At 39.6% G+C, this 25202-nt stretch overlaps 3 protein-coding genes across 9 annotated transcripts; 2 read left to right on the forward strand and 1 right to left on the reverse strand.

Moving 5' to 3' along the window:
• Window positions 1-1721: 1721 nt before the first annotated feature.
• Window positions 1722-4719, forward strand: LOC309680611 (fatty acid-binding protein, liver; the record flags this gene model as incomplete). The annotated part of the gene is made up of 4 exons (XM_082494270.1): window positions 1722-1854; window positions 2983-3155; window positions 3444-3533; window positions 4609-4719. The coding sequence occupies 4 exons, from the start codon at window positions 1722-1724 to the stop codon at window positions 4657-4659; spliced, it is 447 nt and encodes a 148-aa protein (XP_082350396.1). The 3' UTR covers window positions 4660-4719.
• Window positions 4720-8202: 3483 nt separating this feature from the next.
• SRSF10 (serine and arginine rich splicing factor 10) lies at window positions 8203-19274 on the forward strand. Of its 7 annotated transcripts, XM_082494016.1 has the most exons (7): window positions 8203-8385; window positions 10539-10643; window positions 12389-12492; window positions 14163-14325; window positions 14615-14668; window positions 14847-14948; window positions 18055-19274. In XM_082494016.1, exons 1-7 carry the CDS (start codon window positions 8321-8323, stop codon window positions 18071-18073), a joined length of 612 nt encoding a protein of 203 aa, XP_082350142.1. In that variant the 5' UTR covers window positions 8203-8320; the 3' UTR covers window positions 18074-19274. The 7 variants fall into 7 exon arrangements, with proteins under 7 accessions (XP_082350142.1, XP_082350145.1, XP_082350146.1 ...); XM_082494019.1 differs by having other exon boundaries at window positions 10539-10669; window positions 12397-12492; window positions 14847-19274; XM_082494020.1 differs by having other exon boundaries at window positions 10539-10669; window positions 12397-12492; window positions 14618-14668; window positions 14847-19274.
• Window positions 19275-19744: 470 nt separating this feature from the next.
• PNRC2 (proline rich nuclear receptor coactivator 2) lies at window positions 19745-24274 on the reverse strand. The gene is made up of 3 exons (XM_082494005.1): window positions 24132-24274; window positions 22878-23082; window positions 19745-22108 (listed from the first exon to the last, which is right to left on the reverse strand). The coding sequence occupies exon 3, from the start codon at window positions 22088-22090 to the stop codon at window positions 21668-21670; it is 423 nt and encodes a 140-aa protein (XP_082350131.1). The 5' UTR covers window positions 22091-22108; window positions 22878-23082; window positions 24132-24274; the 3' UTR covers window positions 19745-21667.
• Between the last annotated feature and the right edge of the window lie 928 nt (window positions 24275-25202).

The following is a 25202-nucleotide window of genomic DNA, read 5'->3' on the forward strand; positions in this document are numbered from 1 at the left end:
TGTATGTAGTGACATGCAGTAATACATTTACACAAAAGGGTTGAGTGAGTGTCTACAAAGGTGGACCCAGATCCTTCCATCCTACCGAACACACCTATAGTTTTTAGAATTAAAGAGATTTTTAGGTTTAGTAGTTATGTTAGATTATTCTGGATATAGAACAAAGTGTGGCCTCTCAACTGCTCTGAAGCCACAGCTATACTCCCAGCTTCTACCAGTAAAACTGTGTCGGTGAGAGATAAAAAGTGATTGTATTCCTAATACAGCCATCCAGCTAAACACATTTATTCAGCAAAATATCATCTCACCTTACTCCACAAACCAGTGTAAACTGTCCTCACAATAGCAGTATTTTTTCCAGTTATTTGAGGCACACTGCTGTTCCAGTGTCAATGTAAATGAGCAGAGCAATTCTGTATAGGATCGCCAATCATTTCACTAAAGGCAGTTACATTTCAGACATTACTTAAATTAAATGTATATAATTTATATGACTAAATTTAGTATTAAAAAGTGAGAGCTTAGCTAATTGCCTAGATTCACCTTACAGTGAATGAAGAAAAGCAGGCCCTTCTGACAGCATCATTAACATTACTCTATGGTAAAAAGAAGATGAATCATGTCCTAGAATAGCTCCAGTATAAACACGCACATTTTAGAGTCATGTGTGTTACACCCCACACATAAATGCAGCCTTATTCATTATCAGTACCTCATCCTTGCTACTTGGGTATTATCATTTGTAAATATAATTACAAAATTGGCTCTATGTGTGTGAATTTTCTTTAAAATTACATATTGAAAAAGAAAGTTGTGAATTTTTAAGAAAAAGTTCAGGATTGGTTTTCTACTGGTATGAAGTAATAAAAGTTAACTTAGAAAGGTCATCTACCCCTGGGATACAGGCTCTATTTGAATTAAGCAATATAATTGCAAGACACATAACCTAATGAATGTCCTCCAAAATCAACAGTCATGCTTGCACAGACAGCAAAGAATATCACTCAATAGCTATAATGAGTGCGGAATTCTTTGTGCAATTGGTGAGAAAAAAAATAATACATCCCATTTACTTCTTCCATTTCAGTCTCCAAGCAATGTTCCATGTTACATTTTACCTTTAATCTTCTATGTATGCAGTGATTATTAAAAAAATAATAATAACCTGAATTTAATACAGATTTAGATGCACATTCCTGACATCTACTGGATAAAGTCGTAACTGACTGTCCCACTCTAATGATACTCCCTGTCCTCGAGCAATTGGAGGCCCACAATTTTGGAAGAAATAGCTGTGGATTTTATTCCCACCATTTAAGGTCCAAGTGCCCATAGTAGAGAATATTGTGATAATTAGGGAGTTCCTGCTGCAAGACAGTGATTACCTCACATCTATTGTAAATTATGCCATTTTATCTGAAGAATTCTGTCCAAAACACAGAAAATGTATTAAACATAGAAGTGGCAAACAAAAAGGAAACCAATTAATCCATGCAACACTTTACAACAATTACGAATAATTACCCAAGTTCAGTACCCCACAACAAACATAACATCCCAAACCAGCTGGTCAAGGTAAGACATTCTATAAAGCAGAATGAACGAGAGGTTATGATCATTAAGAACAAATAAATGATTAATAATTGTTACTCCATGGTTAATAATTAGCCAGTCATCTCACAATTTGGGCTGGCCTTTCTCTTTCCATAAATAGCATCTGAATGGCCAGGGAGAGCCCTCACTTTCCTGCTAGCATCACCACCCTAAACTGCCTTATAACATCCATAATGGCATTCAATGGAACCTGGCAGGTCTATGCTCAAGAGAACTACGAAGCATTTCTGAAAGCTCTTGGTAAGTGTCTAGTTACTTTTGAAATAATTTGCTCAGATTGCAACACACATTTTATGTGACACTTCTTATTACCGTATTTCTGTTGTTTTTTATCTTTCGTTTGTATGACAAACTACCTCTGCCAGGTAAGTCTGTCATGTCTAATTTGGAAATGAAAAGAAGCTGAAAATTGTACAAATAAAGGTTACAGATAAGCCCCAAATCCCTACCTTAACATTAGATGAGTCCCTCGTGAAAGAAGAGGCACATCAGAAATCAACTTGTTTTGTCTAACCCATAATTTCATAAATACTTTTAACTAGAAACAAGTTGTCAATGATGCATATGGATTTCCAATGTGCTATTAGTAGTGCAGGCACTTTCTACAGCACTAGTGATTAAAATATATGATAGATGCTTAGTAATCTGTAAGGGACATGGTTTAGTTGTGGTTTTGGCAGTGTAGGTTGACAGTTGGACTTGGTGATCTTAAAGGTTCCTTCCAACCTAGATAATTCTATGAACAGACTTGGTGGTTATGACTTAGTAGATGTCTACATTAATAAAAATGCACTTACCCTCTTGATAATCATGAAAAAACATTCACAGTGGGTTTTTTAAGAGTATATAAGAGATATTCAGCAGAAAAAAATTCAGTTACAGTTGAAAAGCCTAGTGTGACAGTATGATGCCTGAATCAATCCCTCTACTGCTAAAGATGATAGTCTCAAAGCATACTGGAAACACCCTGATACGGTAATTTGAGGCTACTTGCACTGCTGCAGCTCTGACAAGACACATAACCCTCACCTCCAGTCTCCCTGGGAAGAGGTGAGGGAAACAAAATAATACACATGTTTTTTGTCATGAAGAAACGTCATCACATGGCAAGCCATTACAGAAAGAAACAACACATACACTGACACAAAATTAACGAATATAATATCAAAATCTATACAGACTAGATGGAATGGAACAATATGCCCATAGAGAAGTGAGGAATCCAAAACAGGATTTGTCTTTTAACTTGGACACCACTTTCTATTATTGGTTTGTATCTTTTGCATGTTTATCAGAGAAGGGAATTTGCTATTTTATATCAACACGCTACTTCATTAGAGAAAAAGTCCCTTTTTGCCTTTTTTACAGCATTGCCAGATGACCTTATCAAACTTGCCAAAGATATTAAGCCTGTTGTTGAAATACAACAAAAAGGAGATGACTTTGTTGTGACATCAAAAACACCCAAGCAGTCTGTAACTAACTCATTTACGCTTGGAAAAGAGGCTGACATTACTACTATGGATGGCAGAAAGCTAAAGGTAATATATTTCAGGAATGGGTACATCTCTTTATTCATCTTTCTACTTCAGTTTCTGTGTATGAGTGAAACTTGTTTGTACCATTTCCATGAGCATACATTTCTATCATTTCAACAAACAGGAATGTTTCTTCTACAACTCTTACTAAAATGCTGTGGTCTCCAGCTTAATTTAGCAGATGTGATTATGAAACGTTGGTATAATTTATTTCCTATTTATGCAGTCCTCTACTTATTCGAATTGAATTCCAAAATCTAAATTTTTTTATTTTTAAATCTGCTTCAACAGTGTACTGTGAACATGGTAAATGGGAAGCTTGTATGCAAATCAGAAAAATTCTCCCATGAGCAAGAAATTAAAGGAAGTGAAATGGTAGAGGTAAGTGTTAGAAAATAATGGCACATTAAGAAAAATGCTGAAGGAAAAAATGTTCTGTGTTGATTAGCTCTTAGTGTAGTCCCAATACTTTAAAAAAAATCCTGGCCCCAAAATTACTACGTTACTTGCAGAATTCCTTACAGGTGATTAAATCTGCAGATACAGAATTTTAGTATTTCAAACTAAGCACAGTTTGTGGAAAATACTATTACTGCCCTTTATTATTCCTGTTTCTTATTAAACCCAATTGCCTTAGATGACTCTCCTTTAAACATTGCTCATATATTTAAGGCAGCCTGCTCAACAAATCATTTTATTAATTACTACCGTGGGGCCAATTCTAGGCACTGAAGTGTGAAGGGCTTTAGCTGCTGAGCACGCTGCAGAAAGACTCCTTATAAATTCCTCTAGATTACTATAGCAGTGTTTCCACCCTTAGCTTTACCCACAACATTGGCTCTGACAAGAAATAAAGTCTGAGTCAAACGTGAAAATTTACAATACGCTCGTTCCACTTAAAATTCTTCAAAGTTCTTTATTTCTAAATTGTTTGGTACTGACAAAGAGCTTTTCTCTATAGAGTTAAGCTCATTTGGCTTCTAAGAAGTGTCCTCTTGGGTAAAGACTACTACGGGAGTGACCGCTAACTACATTAACGTTATATGGTTTGGACATAGAATTTCCTACGATCATTTTGAGTATCTCAAACTACTTTTCTAACAGTAAGTTAGCAAAACACCAGCCAAAAGAATCCATTACGATTTGGGACAGTGGATTTCTAATACAGGAAGCCTATTTTTCTTGTAGTATCTATGATAGCCTTTAAAACAGAGTGATTAAATGTAGTTGATGATTGCATTTATATTTAGATTTTCCATCTTCAGAGCTAGTTCTGTAAAAAAGTTTTCCTTGGTATGCATGTTATACACATTTAAAGGCAGGTACTGTAAATGAATTTTCTTGTGGAATGAGATGGATTTATACATGGAATTACACAAACTTCTAGCCATTTAGCTACAAATAGATTTCCTAAAGTCTAAATGAAAATCACATTATGCATATTTGTTTTCTACAGACTATGACTTTTGGTGGAGTAACACTTGTCAGAAGAAGCAAGAGAATTTAAAGACAGATCATGTTCTTTGTGACGTCCTTACATACCTAAAATAAAGTGCAGTTTCCACAAGGTGTGATCTTTGTCTGAAAAAACAATACAGAGGATAATTATGATTTCTACTCTCCTTTCACGCATGCATCACTTCCCATTATTATAAGACTGTGTTTTCTCTAAGTACACTTCCAGATCCCTTCTATACTCAAAGTGACAGAATTCTGCCTCCCAGACAACCAAACCCAGATATTAACTGAAACATTATGATTTTATCATAATAATCCTTGGGAGCAGACAAAAGCTGACATAAATGTTTCTTGATTTCTTATGTAATCAGTGAACATATTCAGCTTTAGTTCCTTTGTCTAATAAAGTCTGGGCTTCTACTAAAAACCCTTTCTCTACAACTTAGCCAGCAAAGAACAATTAGACATTTATTTAGCTGATCTGCACCACGTGTCTGTAACAGGAATAGGAAAAAATAATACTTTAAAAGCTATGAAGTATTTAACAGTCATAAGCAATTACAAAGTAATAATAGGAATGACTGCTCTTAAACCGAAGTACACAAGGGTACAATTAAACAAAAATGAGGCACTACAACAGAAAAGGGAATTAAATATCCTTCCAGTTTGCAACGTGCTCGCAATATCTGCTTGTCACAGTGCAAGTTTGTGAAGCTCAACTACACCATTTATGTTCACATTATTTGTCTCTACTGAAGTTTAAAATGCACAGGACCCATGCCTATAACCATTTCTCTGTTCACTGCTGATTAGATCCTACTATTATATTAGCAGTCCTATGCCACACTTATTTAAGTCACTGCAGATTTGTTAGAATTGGTCTTGGGTGTAAGACCTCCATGAAAAACAGTTGCTGGACTCATCATGCCACTTAAAATCTTCATAAGGATGTTTTATTCCAATTAAGAGTGCTGAGTCTATATCTTCCTACCCTAGGAAATGGGTGGTTTGTGAGGGAGGAGGTTGTGTTTTAGTTAATAACACTTGCAACATGATCTAAGCAATCTGGGAAATGTATTCTTATTCTGGGGCAAGACTGTTCCTCATGGGGAGTTTTACTGGCATAACCGTGCAAGTATCATTGTGTTCATTTTGCTTCCCAGGCACTTCTAATGCTAACTACACTTTTGCAGACTAAATTAAATTCTATGTGAGTTACACATAAATAAGATCAACAGAACAGAAATCAAGACACTGGTAAAACTCGGGGAGAAGGCTGCTTTAAAGCATCCGCACTGCAAAAAGCCATATAAGAGCTTCAAACACTTCTGTTTGGAAGTTGCTGGGTAACTGCTGCTAACTACACAATGAAACACTACAAAACGGAGCGTAATTTTCCAACAGTAAATTTGCAGAACACTGCAAGTCTTCAATGACCAAATGCATCATCACTAAGTTGTAGGATACAAAATATGAGACGCTTCAGGTTTATTTCTAAACTAATGCAGAGATCATTCATTACTCTGAACACTACACTTTTAAAGCCTGTTAAAAAACAATTGCTACATTGTGACATAAAGTGGGACTGATATTAAAGCAAAATGCATATGGATTTGTTTGCTTTTAAAAGAAACATGAAGGTCTTTGGTTCAATGACTACTCAAATATTCCCAGCTCACTTGACAAAGTCTGCCTTGCACTCTCTTCTTCCCTATTCAACCCCTTAACAAAGTTCAACCCCAATACATGACAACTGGTATACAAAGGCAGTTTAAGTTTTAGATTGTAGTTACCACATACTAAAACCACACTAATCCTAAATAGAACTTAAACTGATGTTAAACCATTATAATTTGAAAGCACTAAAAAATCTTAAAAGAATAGTTCACCTTACTTCATGATTGTGGTGATTTAGTATTTCCAACAACCGTGTCAATTTTTTCAATCCAATGGCAACATTCTTCTGCCACATGGCATCTCAGATTTCGGTGAAATATTCAGTGCAGTTCCTTACATGAAGCAGTCAAAACCTGAAGGATTTTGATCGGATTCCGAACCTTACCCCATTGCTTAAAGCAATCGATCATTTCTGGATTACAACCTCTTACAGGTTTGGATGATAGTACTGGATTCACTCTTCCAAAAAAACAAGTTAATTTTTCTGCAAAGAATTTCATGAGACTATTTATTTGGATCTTGTTTAAAACAGTTCATTTCCAATTTGGAAAGTATCGAAAGGCTAATCTTGGCACCAAGTATTTCTATCCGCCACCAAACTCCACTCTTTGGTGATTCCATTGTTTTTCAGAATGTCTATGGAAGGAATTTTTTTCTGCTTTGGCATATTGGCATAGCTGCTTTGTGTCATGCACTCCCACCATAATTTTGGTCTCAAATATGCTTTCGGCTTCATTCTCATGTTCTTTTCATGACTTGTGTAAACAGATCTGCGTGTATATTGCACAAGGTAAGAAAGTCAACCTGCTGCTAGCATACTTAGTATAGAATAACGTCAACTGTAAATATTAAATGCAGAAAACATTGCCCCATCTCTTCTGTAGAGTCCTGAACACAGATCCCTGAGCATAGAACCACCATCATTTTTTTTTTTTTCAGAAGAGCAGCATATATAGTTGGCATACACCTCCCATGCCAGTGATCGAACTTCATCTGTCACTGAAAACCTGTAGGTCAGGAAATTCTGAGTGTGAGATTGCCAGGATACGAACAGCAGTGTCCACCCGCGAGTTTTCATTCATATTCAGCCATTAAAAATGAAACAGTGAAAATAACACTAGTGACGGACAACAGGTAGGTCTTTCTCTCCCATCTGCAGTTCGCTGAAAATTCCTCACACCAGCAAAGATGCAGGCATGCTGCCTTATTAAACCCTTCATCAACACACCTGTAACTGTTCAGTCACAGATCTGTCATTTATCTGCCTATAAACCTGTTGGTGAGTCACACATTAAGGCATTAACAAATTATCTCTCTACCCACCCACTTTATTGTTCTCATCACACAAATTGCTTTAGTAAAAAAGGGCCGGTCCTTCACAAAAACCGCTGCTTTACAACTGTCCGATGAAAACTCTGCTGGTGATGAGGCCACTTAAAAGTAAACCCTCCAGCCACGGGAAAAGGCCCTGCACAGCGAGACCTACACCCCAACCAGCTGCCTGCGTCTCTTTGTTGTGCCGGCCGACTGCAGAGGAGTGAACCACAGCGCCCAGAGGCGACTGCGTGAGGCAGGAGGCACCCCGTCTCCTCACAGCAACGATCTGGCCTCCATCTTGCCCGCACGGGGAACGCCGCTCGCGCGCTTCCACCTCTTTCGGCGGGAAAAGCCAGCGGCCGCGGGGGCGGAGCCATGCGCATGCGCGGGTGGGATTGGTGGGAACACGCTCCCGCTCGGTCTGTAACGGGCTGACGCGCTCTGCGCATGCGCCCTCTATCCGCCGGGTGATGTGCGCATGCGCAATGAGGCCAGGGCCGCTTTTGGCGCCGGCAGTTTCCCCCCTCCGCCCCCCGCGTTTCCCTCCTCGCGCGCAGCTCTCGCCGGAAGCTCCGCGGGAAGTCTCGCGAGAGGCAGCGGGCGGGCGGCGGTGGTGCTGCGTGCAGCTCCGGAGGGTCGCCTCAGCCGCTCGGCTCCCCGCAGTGCCTGGGCCCTGCCTGCTGCTCGCTCCCTCCTCCTCCCCCGCTGCCGCCGCCATGTCCCGCTACCTGCGCCCCCCCAACACCTCGCTCTTCGTGCGGAACGTGGCCGACGATACCCGGTGAGTGGGGGCGGGCGCCAGCGGGGCGCGGGGGCTGCGCAGGCTTTGGCGGGCTCGCTAGGCCGCGCGGGCGGCTGCCGCCGGAGGGGCGCGGGTGCCCTCCCGGAGCCAGGGAAGGGGAGGGGAAGAGGCCGACTTGCTCCCTTCTGCCGCTTTGCCTTTCTCCCTGCCTTGCCTTCCGCGCCCTTCTCCATTTTCCTCTCCCTCCTCGCCACGCTGCTCTCTTTCCCTCCTCTGCATGAGGATCGGTTTCAAAACAACGTCCAGAAAGAACAAAGCTGGGCCGCGAGAAAGAGAAACTCTCGTACCCGCGTTTGAGTTTGTCCAGCGGGAGATCGAGGCGGGGTTTGCCAGCCCGCTTGAGGGATGGCCGCCCGGGCCCCTTAGCGATGCTCGGCGGCCGCTGGAGCGTTGAATGCTCTTTTGAAATACGGCGATTGTTACTAGAAGGGCGAAAACAGCGCGTTTGCTGTGGGTGTCCCCAAAATTCATGGTGTGGTTGGTTCCGTTAGTATGGTAATTGCTGCCACTTCGGGTGGAATGTTATTGCATTAACGGTTATGTACGGTGTCCTCTTATGACACTCGCTATAGAGTGGGTGTGCGTGTGAAACAATGCTTTTTCTCCCTAATAATTGTATTGTAGCAGAATTCTGTAAGGACTGAATATGCGCAGCAAGTTAGTGAAGTAACTTTTCACAGCGAATTGAAATAATTTAAAAGCGGGTATTGTACGGGTTCTTACTTATTGTTTGGGTATTTTTAATAAACTGCTAGATTTCTTCATTTCGGTTTTGCAGTTTATCGGGTCCGTTTTGTGTTTATCAGCTGTGAAACACTTATAGAGCATATCGGTATAGAATGCGTGTGTGAGTTAGAGCACTCTTATGTTGCTAATTACTGTCTAATTTTTATGGAAGTCCCTGTAAGGTCTAGTTGTATAAAATGCAAGGATGAGTTTTTTGAACTTGCTGCCAGGGCAGCGTGCACCAAAGTTGTTCAACAAATAACAGTACCGTTGGCACAATGGAATGAATTAAGAACCTTATTGTAGTCAAAAATGTAAATAGCTTCAAATTAATTTGTGTGTGTGTGTGTGTGAATTTTTCTGGCCTTTTTCTGGTAGTTTATTTTATTGTAAGAACAGTCAGGGAGGACTGTTGCTTCCAAACTTTTTAAAATAACATGGGTCTTATTCAGGCTTTCACCATAAGCTTGTGATTAGACAGTACATCCTTCTTGGAGATGGTTTCATTGTGAGATGTTCATGTTGGTTGTCGTAGTTGCCTTCTGCTGTCACAGAATCTGCAGTGCATATTGTCATTCTCAACTGATGAGAAAGAGAAACGAATAGTAGTAACTCTTTCATACCACATAAATATGGTATTACATCAGTCTTTCTCATACAGCTTATTGTCCTCAAATGACACAAAAATACATGTAAAGATGCTGATGTGATTAAGAAACCTCTCTGTTGAGGAGACAGTAGTTGTTCCGAGTATAGTTACAGATCTGTTCAACAGTTTTTGTGCTCAGCTCTCTTAAAGCCACCTCTTTGGAAAAGCTATCCTAAGGGCATGAATGGTTGCTCACTCAAGTTTTCTTCTATTTGATGTGGTTGTAAGTATTGATTATTCTATGGAAATGAGTTTGTGTGACTAGTTTATTCTCGTACTGTTTATTTGGATCTTACAGTTGATGTCTGCGTGTTGCAAAATCATTGTCAAGAGTTACATGAGGTACTTGAATAACAATATATCTTAGGGTTTTCTTTTCACTTTCTGCACACCTTTGCTAGTACATCCTGTATTGTATTCACTAATATGCATCACTTCTCAGTTTACACTTCTATTGTAGAGTTACAATACGATGAACACCGGTTTCCAAGTGTCAGGGTATATCTTAAGCATCCTGAGTCTTGAGTGTTTTGGAAAAACCTCTTGTGTTGCTTAACAATGAACTGCTCAAACACTTTTTTTTTTCCCAAAAATGTTTTGCTACATGCATCCTCTACCAACTGCTTCCAAAGAGTTGGGTGGCCGTATTGATTGTAGATTTTTAAATTTGTTAAATTATTATTAATTTTTATTTGGTGGACTTTTTTTTAACACCTTAAATAGTGAAAAAACATATAAGATATTTCTAATATTCTAGGTCTGAAGACTTGCGCCGTGAATTTGGTCGTTATGGGCCTATAGTTGATGTATACGTTCCACTTGACTTCTACACTCGTCGTCCCAGAGGATTTGCTTATGTTCAATATCCTTTCTTCAGATGGCTGATTAGTGAGGGGTGTTGAAGTTTGAAATTCAAGTTTGTGTAAGAGGTAACAAATCTAAATGAAAAAGCAGTTTACTTTTGTGTTGTATCTAATAAGTGTCTTATATTGTGGTGTTTCATTATTTTTGAAGATTAACTTCTCTCAATTGTTCTTTGCCTTTTTGCAAAACTTAAATCTAGTCTAGTAATATAAAAGCTTGCTTATGTCACTGAAATTAATACTGTATGATTTAAATGAAAATTTATCGCTGACTCAAAATTGTCTAGCACGTGTTTATTATCACTGGTTTGTAAGTAAACTTGTGCTTAGCAAACTGTGGCTGGTATTCATTGTTAATTTAACAAACGGAAATTGGAATCACTTGATCAAAATCAGATTGTATAAAAAATGAGGTGAACTTCTTTCTTTAATATTGTCCCCTAATTTACTGTCCTCTGTTGTTGCCTCAGAATGTAAAGCTGTACAGTAATGGCGACCCCAAAGAGAAAGCATGAAAGAACCTTTAGAGTAGAGTTCAACAATTAAGGCAAGTAGACAAGCCAAAGACCTCTTAAGGATCAGGCTTGAAGAGAAGGGAGAGTTTGGGAAAAGAAAAAATAAAGAAAAGCTGGAAGAAGGACAAGCCATAATGGGAGACAAAGCTTCGCTTTATCTACAAAAGGGGGAAAAGGTTGTTTTTCAAAGTAAAAGATAAAGCCATCTGTCATTTTTGGCCAAGCATCTCATGACAAGTCCTTCTGACAAGCACTTAAAGAGTTAAAGGTCAAGATGAAGTTGAATGGTGGCCAAGATTAAAGGAGTCATACCTGATGTATCCTACAGAATAACAGCTTTTCTTCTGTTTGTCACGTAAGCAGTAATTTGATGAATGATTCTGGTTTAGTCCATTGACAAAACCTGTAATATTTCTTTTGTGAGTGCTACTGTAACTGTGGTCTTGAATGAAAATGCATTCGTTCTTGGTTTATCAGGATATATACCTGCAACGTGATAGTTTATTTTCTGCATAGGTGGTGCTGATGATGAACTGAGTTGCTACAAGGAGAAAGGCAATTCATTCTTTCAGGTCACATAGCTGAAAGAAGGTGTGTGAATTACAGTGGTGGTCAATCTCGCAGATTAAAACTAGTAATGTCTGTGTTACTGAACAGCTGACCTGACTGAGAGCGTAGGGGTTTTAGTGTATGCTTTTTATCTCAGGCTTTTGAAGGTCTGTATACATGTCCATGGCATTATATAACTTAAAATCAGTTGGTGGAAAAAAAGGAAAGCTTTATCCCAATTCTAAAATTAATAGACACATGTTGAATTTACTGTTGGTATGCTGAACATAATTTAAGAACTAGGGTTTAATTTTAGTAAAGTCAGTGTAGTGAAGAGAACTGAATGACCATTAACAAGTGTATTTTGAAAAGGATACCTCTTTTTTTTTTTTTCCTTGCATAAGTACAAGTGGGAGAAGGAAAAAGTTAGAGTATCACATAGCAAATGCTTGCTGATGGATAAGTTCACAGTCATAATATGAGATTTTAATTTTATTATAGGAGTTCTCAGATAGCTGGTGGTTAATTTAAAAAATAAATTTACTAGTGTATACTGTACCTTGACCAAAACAACTTTAAAAAAAAAAAAGTAAAATTAGGAAATAACTTCTTTTTTTTTATTATTTTAACTACCAAATCTGTAAACTACTCAAATTCCCAAGTACCTTAACACTCACCACATTTGAAGATGTCCGTGATGCAGAAGATGCTCTCCATAATTTGGATCGAAAGTGGATTTGTGGTCGGCAAATAGAAATCCAGTTTGCACAGGGGGATCGGAAGAGTAAGTGCCTTGCATATGTTTCATCAGACTATGATTTTAGCCTTAATGTTTAGTGCCAGGCAACATTACATGTGTTATTAATTGTTGTGATGTGTTCTTACTTTTATATAAATAGTATGTGGATGTTTTGTTTTTTATTCAGTAACTATTAATGACTCATTTTAATTAAAAACAGATAACTAAGTGTAACAGTCACCACAATCTGATTCTTGCTGCTAGCTGAAAATTCTTAAGACCTTTCTGTGCAGCTCTACCAAGCTTTCTTTCCAGAAACACACTGTTGAAAATTCCCCCTGTCAAAATGAGTAGCCCAGTTTTAATGTATTGCAATGTTTATATTGTGTTGGAAGCGGATTAGTGATTCTGTGTTGACATTTCCCAGTGCAGTCCAATTTCCAGGATTGAGGTAATGTCTTCATTTTAATTTGGCTTCAAGATAAAAGTAAATCTCAAGGTATCTCGATTCAACCTGGAACAGAAGTCTTATTTTCTGAACAGATAATTGTAAGGAGAACTTGCATCTCTTCTATCTGTAATCCGTATACATATTCTTAATATATAGTTAGATATAGATATGATATAAAAATAAATCATGGAGTTGGTAAACCTAACACTACTTGATCTAAAACGTGACTGTAATACTTATGTGCAGCTTGGGAGTAAAAGCGCCTTAAAGATCTTGCAGTTAAAGCTATAAAAGAAACAACCTAACTGTCCAGGTTTCCTTCAAATGCGCACATTTAACTTTTACTGAAGTTAACGGAAATTATACGCTCTGAAGGACAAGCTTCTGTCCTGTATATAAACATTGGGATTTCTTCCAATTTCTGAACTAAAATTAACTAAATCTACCTTAGTGTTGTAAACAACAGCTCTTAAAACATAAAAATTGTAGCTGTTCAGGACAGGTAGTGTTCATCACAGCACAATATATTTAAAATACTTTGAGCATGGTCTTTGGGTTTGAATGAGAATGGGATTTAATGTAAAGGAAAGATAGCTGTGCTGCTTAGTGAAAATACAACAGAAGACTAATAATTTCATTCATCATTCTTAATTATTTTGATAACTAAGCTACAGAATGAATGTGCAATGTTGTACTGACAGGGGGAGTACTTTCAGAATCAAACTTCTCTTTGTGCGGCATCCATTGCTGCCTCTGTATAAGCATGTTGTCTTTTAATCATTAAAGATGACTGTGGATCGGATGTAATGCACGGCGCTGTGTAGTCAAGAAAGTGGGTGTTGAATTAATTCCCTGTTAGCTTTCACTGTCAGAGTAAATTCAGGAATGTTAGAACGTTTCAGTCATGGGTTTGGCCTGTCACACCAGCTGCCAGGTGGCCTGAAATCACCTTAGCCAGTTCTCTGTTCTGGTTGTGTGGAGCATTAGTCCTTTCTTACTGTTTTTGTGGGGTTGTTTTGGTTTGTTTTTTTTCCCCTAGATTTGTAATGTTCACAAGACTTCGTTAATTTTTGTTCAGTGGTTAAAGCAGCAAAAAGCAAATGGCACACAGCAATCTCTCACCTGTCCTTTTCATAAACATCTCTGCAAGAATCATGAATTAGGCTTTCTGCTCAGTATCAAGTATATGGATTTGTAGTGTCACTGAAAGAAAAGTGGGGTGTCTTTTTTAACTTAAAACATTAAATATTGCTATTTTTTACAGCACCAAATCAAATGAAAGCCAAGGAAGGGAGAAACTTATACAGTTCTTCTCGTTACGATGACTATGACAGATATAGGCGATCTAGAAGTCGGAGTTACGAAAGGAGACGGTCTAGAAGTCGTTCTTTTGATTACAGCTATAGAAGATCGTATAGTCCGAGAAAGTAAGTGTAGTGTGTGTTTGGCTTCAACTGCACAGCAGTCTGTGGGAGGAAGAACACCACATTGACTTTAATTGTTTTAAATTTTGAATAATCTTTTTCTATATTCACTTTGTAATTACTTGCGGGAGTTACGTATCTTGCATGCTACATCAGGTCGGCAATATTGAAATGATTCTGTGCTGCTTTGAAAAATAACTAAAAGCAAATGCACAGCTTAAAAAATAATTTATTAAGCATTTGTATACATAGGTATTTGTCACCGTTCACTTTTTCTGATATACCTTTTTAGCAGTAGACCTACTGGAAGACCTCGTCGTAGCAGAAGCCATTCGGACAATGATAGGTAAACTACTTTTTACACCCTTTAAATTGAAAACTAGATGACTGTATTCCTTTAACTATAGGTTTAAAAAAAGTTTCTCCTGAAAAAAAAAAAAAAACGGTAAACAATTTTAATGTACTAGATGTCTAAGAATAGTGTTTTTACATTCAAATCTCCTCTCTCCCCTTTATTCTGATAGGTTCAAACACCGCAATCGATCTTTTTCAAGATCTAAGTCCAATTCAAGATCACGATCCAAGTCACAGCCCAAGAAAGAAATGAAGGCTAAATCACGGTCTAGGTCTGCATCTCACACCAAATCTAGAGGCACCTCTAAAACAGATTCTAAAACACACTATAAGTCCAGCTCAAGATATGAAAAGGAGTCGAGAAAAAAAGAACCAGCTAGATCCAAATCACAGTCAAGATCACACTCTAGATCTAGGTCAAAATCCAGATCAAGGTCGTGGACTAGTCCCAAGTCCAGTGGCCACTAACAGTGTATCCATGTTGTTTTTAGGCATGTAAGATTCATTTACACACAGTTCAGTTTACTTAAATTATCAGGAATATGATGTTGCAACAGTGCTAAAAAATATTTCTTTGTCAGTTTTCCCTGTAGCCGACAATGGTTAAAATTAAAACAGTGTTGAGAAGCCACTGAGAGAGAGAGAGAGAGTGTGTCCACTTGGTTAAATGTCATGGGCAGCTACTGATTTGGTTGTGGTGTCTCTATGTATATTTTTGTAAAGATTTGCATTTTTAATGCTTAGATATTGGTGATGACTTGATTGATCGTAACTTGCAACATTGTCCTATTAAAAAATGTCACACCCATAGAGAAATTGGTATCAGTTTGTGCTGAACAGTTAAACCAACTGTTTAACTTGTTCTTTAAGGCTAGACTTTGTGATAAAACGGAAAACTGGACAGCTGTAGCGCAACACTGACTGCTGTGAAATGCAGACTGGCAATTCTATGTTTCCATTGTTCAAAGGCAGGTTTCCGTGTTCTCCATGCCCACTGACACAAGTAGGTTGGTAAATGGAGCTCGATGGAGAGATGGTTTTGAGATTTCTCTTTAACCCTGCCATCTGGAGGGATGGTACTAACATTGCATGTACTACATGGGGAGAGAGTTGGTCTTGGAAGCTCAGTCACAGACTGTGCAGTGTCGTGACCTGTCAGGATAGAGGCTTCACAGCTTTTGACCTGGCTGCTAGTACTAAATGTGCAAGGAAAGAAAACCACATTGAAATGGAAAATTAAATTTCGATTTCAGCAAATGTCAGAGCAACTAAATATTAGGTTGTGTGTACATTTTATGCAGTTTTTGTATCTATTCTAAATTTTAGTGAGCAGTTAACCATAAAATTGCTTAGTTTTCCTGCTGTTAGATACAAGTAGATTGTTTCGAGTTGTGTGTGTACAGTATATAAGAACTAAACTTTTATGCCAATGACTCCTGTGGTTAGTTGGTGTATTCATAGGTGTAAAACTGTAGCCATCTCTCTTCCTGAGTAACAAAGGCTTGCTTTTACACATCAAAAAGTATTTGGTCAAGCAAGTCTGAATCACTGCTTCCTCAGAATGGATAGTGGTTCGGTTACAAGATTTCATTTTACTTAAGAACAAGTGTTTGAAGTTGGATATGAACAAGAGCTGCATCTCTAGCTATTTAGTTTATCACTAATACAGTATATTTAGTAAATTGAATGTGAAAAATAACAAAACCAGTGTGTAATCTTACCAGTATTTCTCTAGAAGGCAAGATACTTTGTTATGAAAATGGCTTTTGGCGTTGTTTTTTCTATTTACCTTCCAAAGCCAGCCTCAAACACCTAGTGTTCCTTGCTGTCTTATGTAGTAGCGTATAAAGACATTGATTTCACAAAGTTCCTTTTTAGAGAAATATTTTAGGTTTTGGTTTTAGTGTTTTCAGCAGGGCCTTTGAAGAAACCCAGATGGCTTTTAAATACTGGCGGTGGAACGTGCTTAGGGGGTTGATTCTAGAATCTTTGTACATTTGATAGTATTTCTAACTTTTTCTTTACTGTTTGCAGTTAATGTTCATGTTCTGCTATGCAATCATTTATATGCACGTTCCTTTAATTTTGTAGACTTTCCTGGATGTATAGTTTAAAAACAGCAAAAAGTCTATTTAAAACTGTAGCAGTAGCGTGCAGCTCTAGCAGAGGAAAGTTGTGGGATTAAACTTTGTATTTCCTTTCTTATAGAGGCTTCTAAAAAGGTATTTTTATATGTTCTTTTTAACGAATATTGTGTACTACCTTTAAAACATCAATGTTTTGATCAAAATAACTAAAGACCCAGCTTATTTTCTGCTTGCTGTAAATTTAGCACACATGCTGTAATAAAAAAATGAAGGAAATACTGATCCACTGGAATTATTGTAGCTTTAGAATTTGACTCCAGAGCATGGTTAGGAGTAGAGCTATGCATCCCTTATGGAGTAAAATCCTTACTATGGTATTTCAGTAAAGTCAGGAATTTATCATTTAATGTCTGAATAAGTATCATTTCACATTTTTAAAGGGGTACTAGACAAAATAAGAATGACAAGCATATGTTTTAGTTTAATATATTGACATTTCTTTTCCATTAACTTTCATTATTGCTGGACGGACTGCCCTATGGTTATAGTTTGGATATTATTATCAAGGTTATAAGCTACTTGAAATCATCAATTGAAAATTTCTAGAGAACCAAATTTCTAGGATCATCTTACCATTTTATATTTGCCATATCAAAAATTGTGCCAGCAGTGGTTCTCTAGAAGGTGGTAAAACTTTGCTGGCTATGTTCAGAATTCGAGCTGCCTCCTGGCACTCATGGTATTTACAACTGGTTCTTCTTCTGCCACTGAACAAAACCAACTCTGAAAAGCACTTAATTGCTTTGATAAACTCACTCTTATACTTTGTAAGTTGGAGCTGTGATTATCTTGTAGCTGTCCATAAAAATGGCTTGTAAGAGCAGAAAAGCCCACACTTTCTCAGCTTGCTTAAATGAATATAGTCTTCAAGACTAAAATCCCGCTTACAAGCGTCCACCTGACTCTGTCGTGGGAAGGTGCAGTTATATGTTTTTGTCGGCAGCCTGCCAGGCGTTGCTGGCGTTAATGTTCACGTTAGTCCAGCCAGAGCTCTAGCTGGATGGGTGGGGAGGAGGGAGGAGAACATCTCTGTGTCCAGGCTGAGGTTCTAATGTGAGACTGCAGAGTAACAGTAACTATACCTTAACTGTGTTGTCAGCATGTCCTTATATTTTGTGCCTCAACATTTATGTATAGCACAGTTTAATTTTTTTTTTGTTTTGAAAATCCAATTCATTGCAAGTATAATGTAGTATCTGACAGTTCTGATGGTTCTTTCTTTCTCTCCCAGAGGTAGGACTAAACTTTGACTTGACTTGTGTATATGAACAAGCCAGAAAAGCCGAACACAAACCCACGATGTTTCAAGAGTGCATGAATAAAGATGTTGTCCTAGTTCTTGCTCCCATGGAAAAATTGTGAAGAAGCTGTTCTGTGGGCCTTTCAGTTGGGGACGAGTTAGCAGGATGTGGCCAAAAGGGCAGGGAATGTTTACGCATTCATGCAAGTCAAGCCACAGCCCATCTAGATAACATCTCCCTTCCTTGATGCAGGTGTCCCAGTCCTGCTCTAAAAAAAAGCAGTAGCCTGTCTTGCGCAAGCTACCTGCAGGTTATGCACAGCTGGAATGCAAGAACATACGCAGGCTACAAAAGATCATGTATAGGCATCTTTCTTTTGGAGTCTCAAGAACGGTGGGAATTATGTTTTTCTGTGGTAAAACTAGATTTTGTCATTCCTGCAAAATTTGTAGAATTGAAGTAGTGTGTTAAAAATTCTGCTGAAAGTAACGGCTGTGCTCCACAATATCTGCAGCGTATTGATTTATCTCAGCAGTAATAGAAGGCTCTATTGGAACTTCTTTTTCACCAAAAGTCCATGCACCCAACTGATAATTATAAATCTTAAATTTAGTGGTTAAGTAGCTGGGTGTTTAAATTAGGGACTATAATAGACTGGTCTCTGAAAGCGCAATGTTATCCTTTCTATGTCTTTTAAAGATGTTTAAATGTACAGTATAATGGCTTTATTCAAAGTGGAAATTTTCAATTCAAATGTTATTTTGAGCTCTCTTCTTGGAAAGAGCTTTTTTTTTTCTTTACTGTTTAGTCTGGGGTAACAGCTTGAAATATGTTCAGAGAAGGGCAATTGGATTGCTACACATCGCAGCACTGCTACTTGATTTTTTTGACAGGGATGTTGCAGATTAACGTTTTGAAGTACAAAGGGATAAATTGACACATTTTTAGGACATAATCACCCATTAATAATTGCTGGTTTTCTCCATTTATCTTGTAACTTGCTTAAAAAGTCTGTAGTCCATTGCTATAATATTTGTCTAAAGATGCTCTTACTGATGAGACTATTCTAGGAAGGGAAGACTATGTACCCTGTAGTGTGTTTGATCAAAAGATGCTAATGTTTTATTCATACACATCCTTTCTTCTTGAGTTTTGTGTTCCATCTGTGCAAATAACCCTGTGAATTGGGAATAAAATGTACAAGTTTTGACTATAACTTGAGAGCACCTTCTGAGTTAATTACTGCAGCTGTAGCCTGTTGGAGATTGAGCCCCAAACCGCCCCAGGAGGGTCCTTCTAAGCCCAGAGCGCTTGGCCAGCAGAGCCCCATCACAGTGCAGACCCCCCCAGTAGGCTTCCTTTTGTCTGGCGAGGGACGCTGGCGTTCATTGTCAAGCCCTGCGTTCACAAAGGCCTGTAGTTGAAGAAACTCCTGCATCCAGCTTGTTCTGACACTCGGCCTCAAGAGACACACACAACACACACGGGGCTCTCAGGCTGATGACTCTTAGCAGAAAAAGCTAATTGTAGAGTTCCTTGCCCGTTAAGGATAGGAAGGGGGATACCTAAATACATCAGTCAGTACACTGAAGTATCAAGAGCTTTATCTTGGACTCTCTGAGCTGCCAAAAAAATCCCACTTTTCTCCATTACCATCTTAAAATAAATAGATGCTTTGGGGGGTGAAAAGTTGAGTTTATTTAAATTTTTGTTGTTTCCAATTTGTACATATACAGTTAGTAATTGACAATTTGAAGTCGAGGATACACAGTCGTAACTGGGATACAGCTCACTTGCTGGTGAAGGTCCGGGTCACAAAGTCATTCAGTTTAAAGGCCGCCAATTCCATCTTATTTGGAGCAATAGATTTGTAAACATTCAACCAGCTGCCAATGCATTTTGAATGTACAGAAAGCCATCTCAAAGAACATTTCCCAATCTGCAAAACTCCCTTTCCAGTTAAAGCACTTTTTAAATAATTACTGTATTTTTAAATAACCATCTAGTCTGTTACAACAATTCAGTTGTTTCCGTTACAGGATCAACTGAATTGTGACAGTGCTGAAAGCTGCGCACTGGCAACTGCCCCCGTACCTGATGGATTTTAGCAAATATTGGGGCAAAATAATATTATAGCATTGATTCATTTTAGAAACAGAAACACAGTTTTAATATTTCATTAAACATCCAAACTCAGCTATTTGCATTTTTTGTGAAACATCCAATTTGATTTTGAACACCTTAGTGTTTTCTCATCACTTAATACGCACTTCTCCTATACATTCAGAACATGAGTATCTTAAACTTGAGCAGCTTTTTTTTAATTTTTTTTTAATTTTTTTTATTTTATTAAAAAATTCTGAATAAGCCTCTTTTGCACTGAGTTTACTTTATAAATGAGCTCACAACCAAGTAAAACGTGCATATTCACTGTACGTTAAGTGCAAGGGCACAGCCACAATTTTTTTTAACAAAATATAAGTCAGGCCACGTAGTCAACATGGTCATCATACATTCAGCAGTTTTGTACTAAAAATACTTCTGTGCAGGAAAGCCCAGCATAAATTTACATATGCTACAAAGTTTTACATTTATTTACATGGCTCTGTCTTCCCTACAAAAACCTTTCAATACCTGCCACAAGCTACTGTAACTTACAACAATTCTTACAGGGTAACCAATTTCAGACCAGGCTAAGGAGCTACTCCACCTTTTTGTCACAATTTTAAAAACTGGTACAAAAATCTATTTTAGAACCCATCAGTGCAATTGGTATACAACAGGGGTTGGCTGGTTTTCAGTTGGGGGGTTTTTTGTGTTTTTTTTTTTTTTTGGTTGGTTGGTTTTGTTTTTTTTTTTTTTTAAGTTTTTTGGCAGTCATGTGGCAACACAGTGTCATCAGTTGGCACAGTGCAACTTGTTGGGATTCCCATAAAGTATCCCCAGAGCTGAAGAGCAGCAACAGATCTGCCTGATCTGTGCTTCTCTCCTTGCAAGGACACAGGATGTATCCTAGTTCTAAATTTTAGTCACAGGCTTGAAACGCTCACCTACCAATTCAAGAGCGCCAAATCGAGCTCACAAGAGAATAATCTGTGTTCTACCTCGTACCCAGGTGGAGATCTCCTCTGCTCAGCCAGTCTGCTCTGCAGAGTTTTTATTTAACAAGAAAATTTTACGCAGGTCTGAAAGGCAGCCAAGTACCTGCCTCAAGCTTGCAGTGCATCTTTTTCCTGTCAATGCTGCATTAAGTTAGGTAAAAGCTGTCTTTCTAACACCGTAACAAAAAGTAATCACAATTCCAATTTGGAGAGACAGTCCTGTTTACTCTTACAATAAATACATACATGGTGACTGTTGAGGATTTGATTAGATTGACTATAGAGAAAATACCTATTTCACAGTGTAGTGAACACAGCACACAACTCTTGAGGTAAAACATAAGGGGAATGTAAACTTCCACCCCTTTCTCTTCCAAGTGACTATCTACGTGCAGCAAGGACATCTACTTCTGTACACCTGTGCATCTGGAGTTAAGGACAAAAATTCTCAAATTTGAAACCCTGTAAATTTAAATAACTTTAAAAACGTGAAAGTTACATCTCAAGCCTGGACTTTAAGTAACGTTTTAAGCTGAAATGTCATTATTTCTTTATCAGAAGGTTTAAAAGAAACAGGTACCCAGTGGCTTGGTGGCTTAGGAAGAACACTTGGTGACGGCGGCTCACTAAATTTTGCTCCAGCATAGTTCTGATTGGTTTGAGGTGTGAAAAACAGGTTGCGATTCGATAAAGTAGGACTCCAATTTTGATTACTGGGGTAATGAACATTGTTCTTTCCCCCTTTTTGCATGGCCTGCCATGCACCAGATGATGAGTTACATCCATGTCCTCTTTCTTTCTTCATATAGGTCTTCATCTGTGAATTCTGGTCTTTATTCTTCTGCCTGTTTTTAAGTTGTTGATGGTTCTTGGTGATATTTCTAGATTGGGGAGCTGGAATGTTGAATCTTTCTCCACCACCCATCTTCAACTTAAATGTCACCTATAAAACAGGGAGAAAAGTCAGTGGAGTTTGCATTACAACCTTTTTTATTAAAAAAAAAAAAATAATCAGAATTTTTAGGTTCTAAGCAAGGGGACTGAAATCAATCTAACCAAAACTTATATCAATTAAAAGTAGTGTTTTTTCTCCTTTACTGGACACCACTTCACTAATATCCAAGAACTTAGCTGATGCTCACAAGAACTGAATTATAATGCAGAATATCTTCTGAGTGGGAGATTACGGACTCTACAATGGCTTCTCTTAATTCTGCTGCTGCTGCAGGCTGACCAGCATGTCACATACCAATCCATCCCTCGGGAACTCCTCCCTAGCCCCCTCATCAAGTCACAGCTTTGTCTGCCTAGTTAGGAAAACGCTGGTTCTCCACGCAGCCCAACTCCTAAATATGCCACTTCCTTCCTTCTCAGCAAAATGGGTTACTGGAAGAATGTAAGAGACATGTTGCTCACTAAATACCGTGCCAAGTTTAAGGTGTTAGTATTTAATCCTGAAGACATTTAAACCAAGCTTGTTACACCTAAAGATCTGGGCAAAGTTTGCACTGATAAAGCCACTCCCCAGTCTTTCTGGTAAGTCCAAAAATTACTCCAATAAACCGAACATGAACTGAAAACAATCTGAAATGAAAAGCAGCGATTTGTAACTGAACTTCCAAAGCAGACAGCCAGATGCTATCACGTGGAACATGGCACCTTCATGCCGACTCTCCTTCAGTACAAGATTCCCCTCCCACCCCCCCATTTACCTTTCGGTTGTCTTCTCAGATTCCACACTCTCCAACTCTTGCCCCCTTTCTTGCTTCCAAGCCTGAAAGAGTAGGTGCTGCCTTTTGCTGGACTCCTTCCTTTGGCTAGGAATGGAAGTTTTCATGGGCTGATCTGCTGTATTCAGCCAAGTAGCCGAGCCCAACATCGGATTCTCGGCACCGAAGCTCCAAGGGAGAAGTCCCACTACGTAAATGAGAAATTTGAGCTCAGGTTAAGGAGACAATTGTTTCCTTCTCAAACTAAAAAACTTATCAAAATAAGATGAAATAATTCAGAGAATTCATAAGGTCAGTTGTGTCTCGTACTTGCAAAAGATGACAATATGCTTCAAACAAAAAAAAGGTAGTATTTATACAAACGTCACAATTCTACTTAGCAATTCACAAAGAGGAGCATTTTTATCACGACATATATGTATCAAATATTTTAATGAAGGGAAAGCAGGCAAAAACCTTATCCTTTTTTAATGGGGTGAAAAAGTCAAATAAAACGGGAAAATACTTTGTGATGAACTCTTCGGCAACTAGAGCTCCAGTGCATCACTCCTGAACACAAAGAAACCCTCCCCAAAAACTATCCCTTGAGAACTCACCCGCCTAACCCGGTGGGACCGAGACAGAGTTACTGTGCACAGAACTGTCCCCAAGTGTCCCAACACTTCCATCGAAACCAATCGCACCCCAAACTCTCCTCCAGCCATTACAACGCAGCTCCATTTCTAATGTCAGCTGTTTTTTTCCCCTTCGTTAGCAAAGTAATTACTTATTAACTCTTAAAATAATTTCCTGTTTAGCCCATCCTCTCCCGAAATCCTTTTTAAGATTTTAATCTTAAGGCACTCCAACCTGTTCACCTCCCGCTAATCGACGTGTCACTCTCCACAGTCATCAGCGCCCCCAGTCCATCCCTCCCCAAAAGCTCCAGGGAGAGACGCCCATCTTCATTTCCAGCTTTCGCCTTGTTGTGACTAAAACTAAGGGCCGAGGTAACGTCATTAGCACAAACCAAGCTGATGTTCGCTCCCATCGGAGCGGCCCTCACAGGCTTGGCGCTTGCCAGAGCCCCTCCGTCACCTCGTCTTCAAACTTTCTCTCTTCTTATGTTGCCTACGCCCCCCCGGTCCCTCGTCGAGCCGGGAACCCCCGTCCCCACTTCCCCAACAATGGAGCAGCCCGGCGAGCACAACATGGCGGCGACAGCGCCCGACCCTTCCCGCAGCGCTCCTCCCTTACCGACTTCTGTCCGTCTCTTTCGCCCAAAAGCAGACGCACGCACACGTGCCTTTAGGAATCGACCCCGCTGCTCCTCCGCCGTCACTCTCCGACACCCCCCCCCCACAAAGCACAGCCCAAACCGCTCCACCGACACCGGCCGCTGCCCCTCTATCTCCCACACAAAATGGCGGCCGCTCCCCTACGCCGTATAACACCCTCTTCCTCCTCCCCCCTCCCCAGACCACCTTACTCCAACCAATAGGAGAGCGCCGCTTGCTCCCTCCGCCAATCCGAGCCAAGCCCCGCCTGTTGCCGGGTGGGGACGGGGCAGACCGGCCGCCGTTTGAATCTCCTCAACGCAGGGCAGCTCGGGACCGCGGCCGCCCCGGGGCCGGGACTGGGGATTCTGCCGGGCACGGCCCGAGGGTCCCCGAGCCCCGCTCCTCAACCCCCCGGCCACGCAACTAGCTTCCCCCCACGCCCTCCCCCCGGGAATTAACACAACAAAAGGAGGGGGGTGGCCGCGCCAGCTGCTGCTTGGGGCTTCAAAGAGGTAAAATAATTAACAAATAAACACTCCTCCGGCTCTAAGAGAGTCCCCGGGAGCGGGCGTTCGTCCAACAAAGAGCGAAAGCCAACCCCGCAGAGACCCCCCCGCGGCTTTTGCATCGCCTTAAGGAGTATCCCCGAGGAAGGGGTTCGTCGAGCCCGCCCCACACACCTGCATTTACTTTAATTAAATAATTTTAAATTACTAAAATAAGAATTTAGAGGTACTTTTAGTGTCAAAATGTAAGGAAACGCGTGACGGGGAACGCTTCCACGGTTTTAAAGTGCCGTTGTGGGAAGGGGTTGAAAGCTGCCGAGCCCCTGGCCCCGCCTGGTCTTTGGGTTTATCTTCACATACTCAAATTTCGCCTCAAGGGATCGTGTACACTGAAACCCACGAGATTTCACCTGTACAGGCTGAATGGAAATGACATAAAGACAGGAAACCTGCACTGGAGAGAGCTCCGGCTCCCTGTCACCGCTGAGGGGCCAGTCAAGCACTGCACGCTGCATGAAGGACCAAAAGAAAAAGGGAATTTC

This window comes from Vanellus vanellus (genome assembly GCF_965231255.1).
Source record: "Vanellus vanellus genome assembly, chromosome: 22".
Lineage (NCBI taxonomy): Eukaryota > Metazoa > Chordata > Aves > Charadriiformes > Charadriidae > Vanellus > Vanellus vanellus.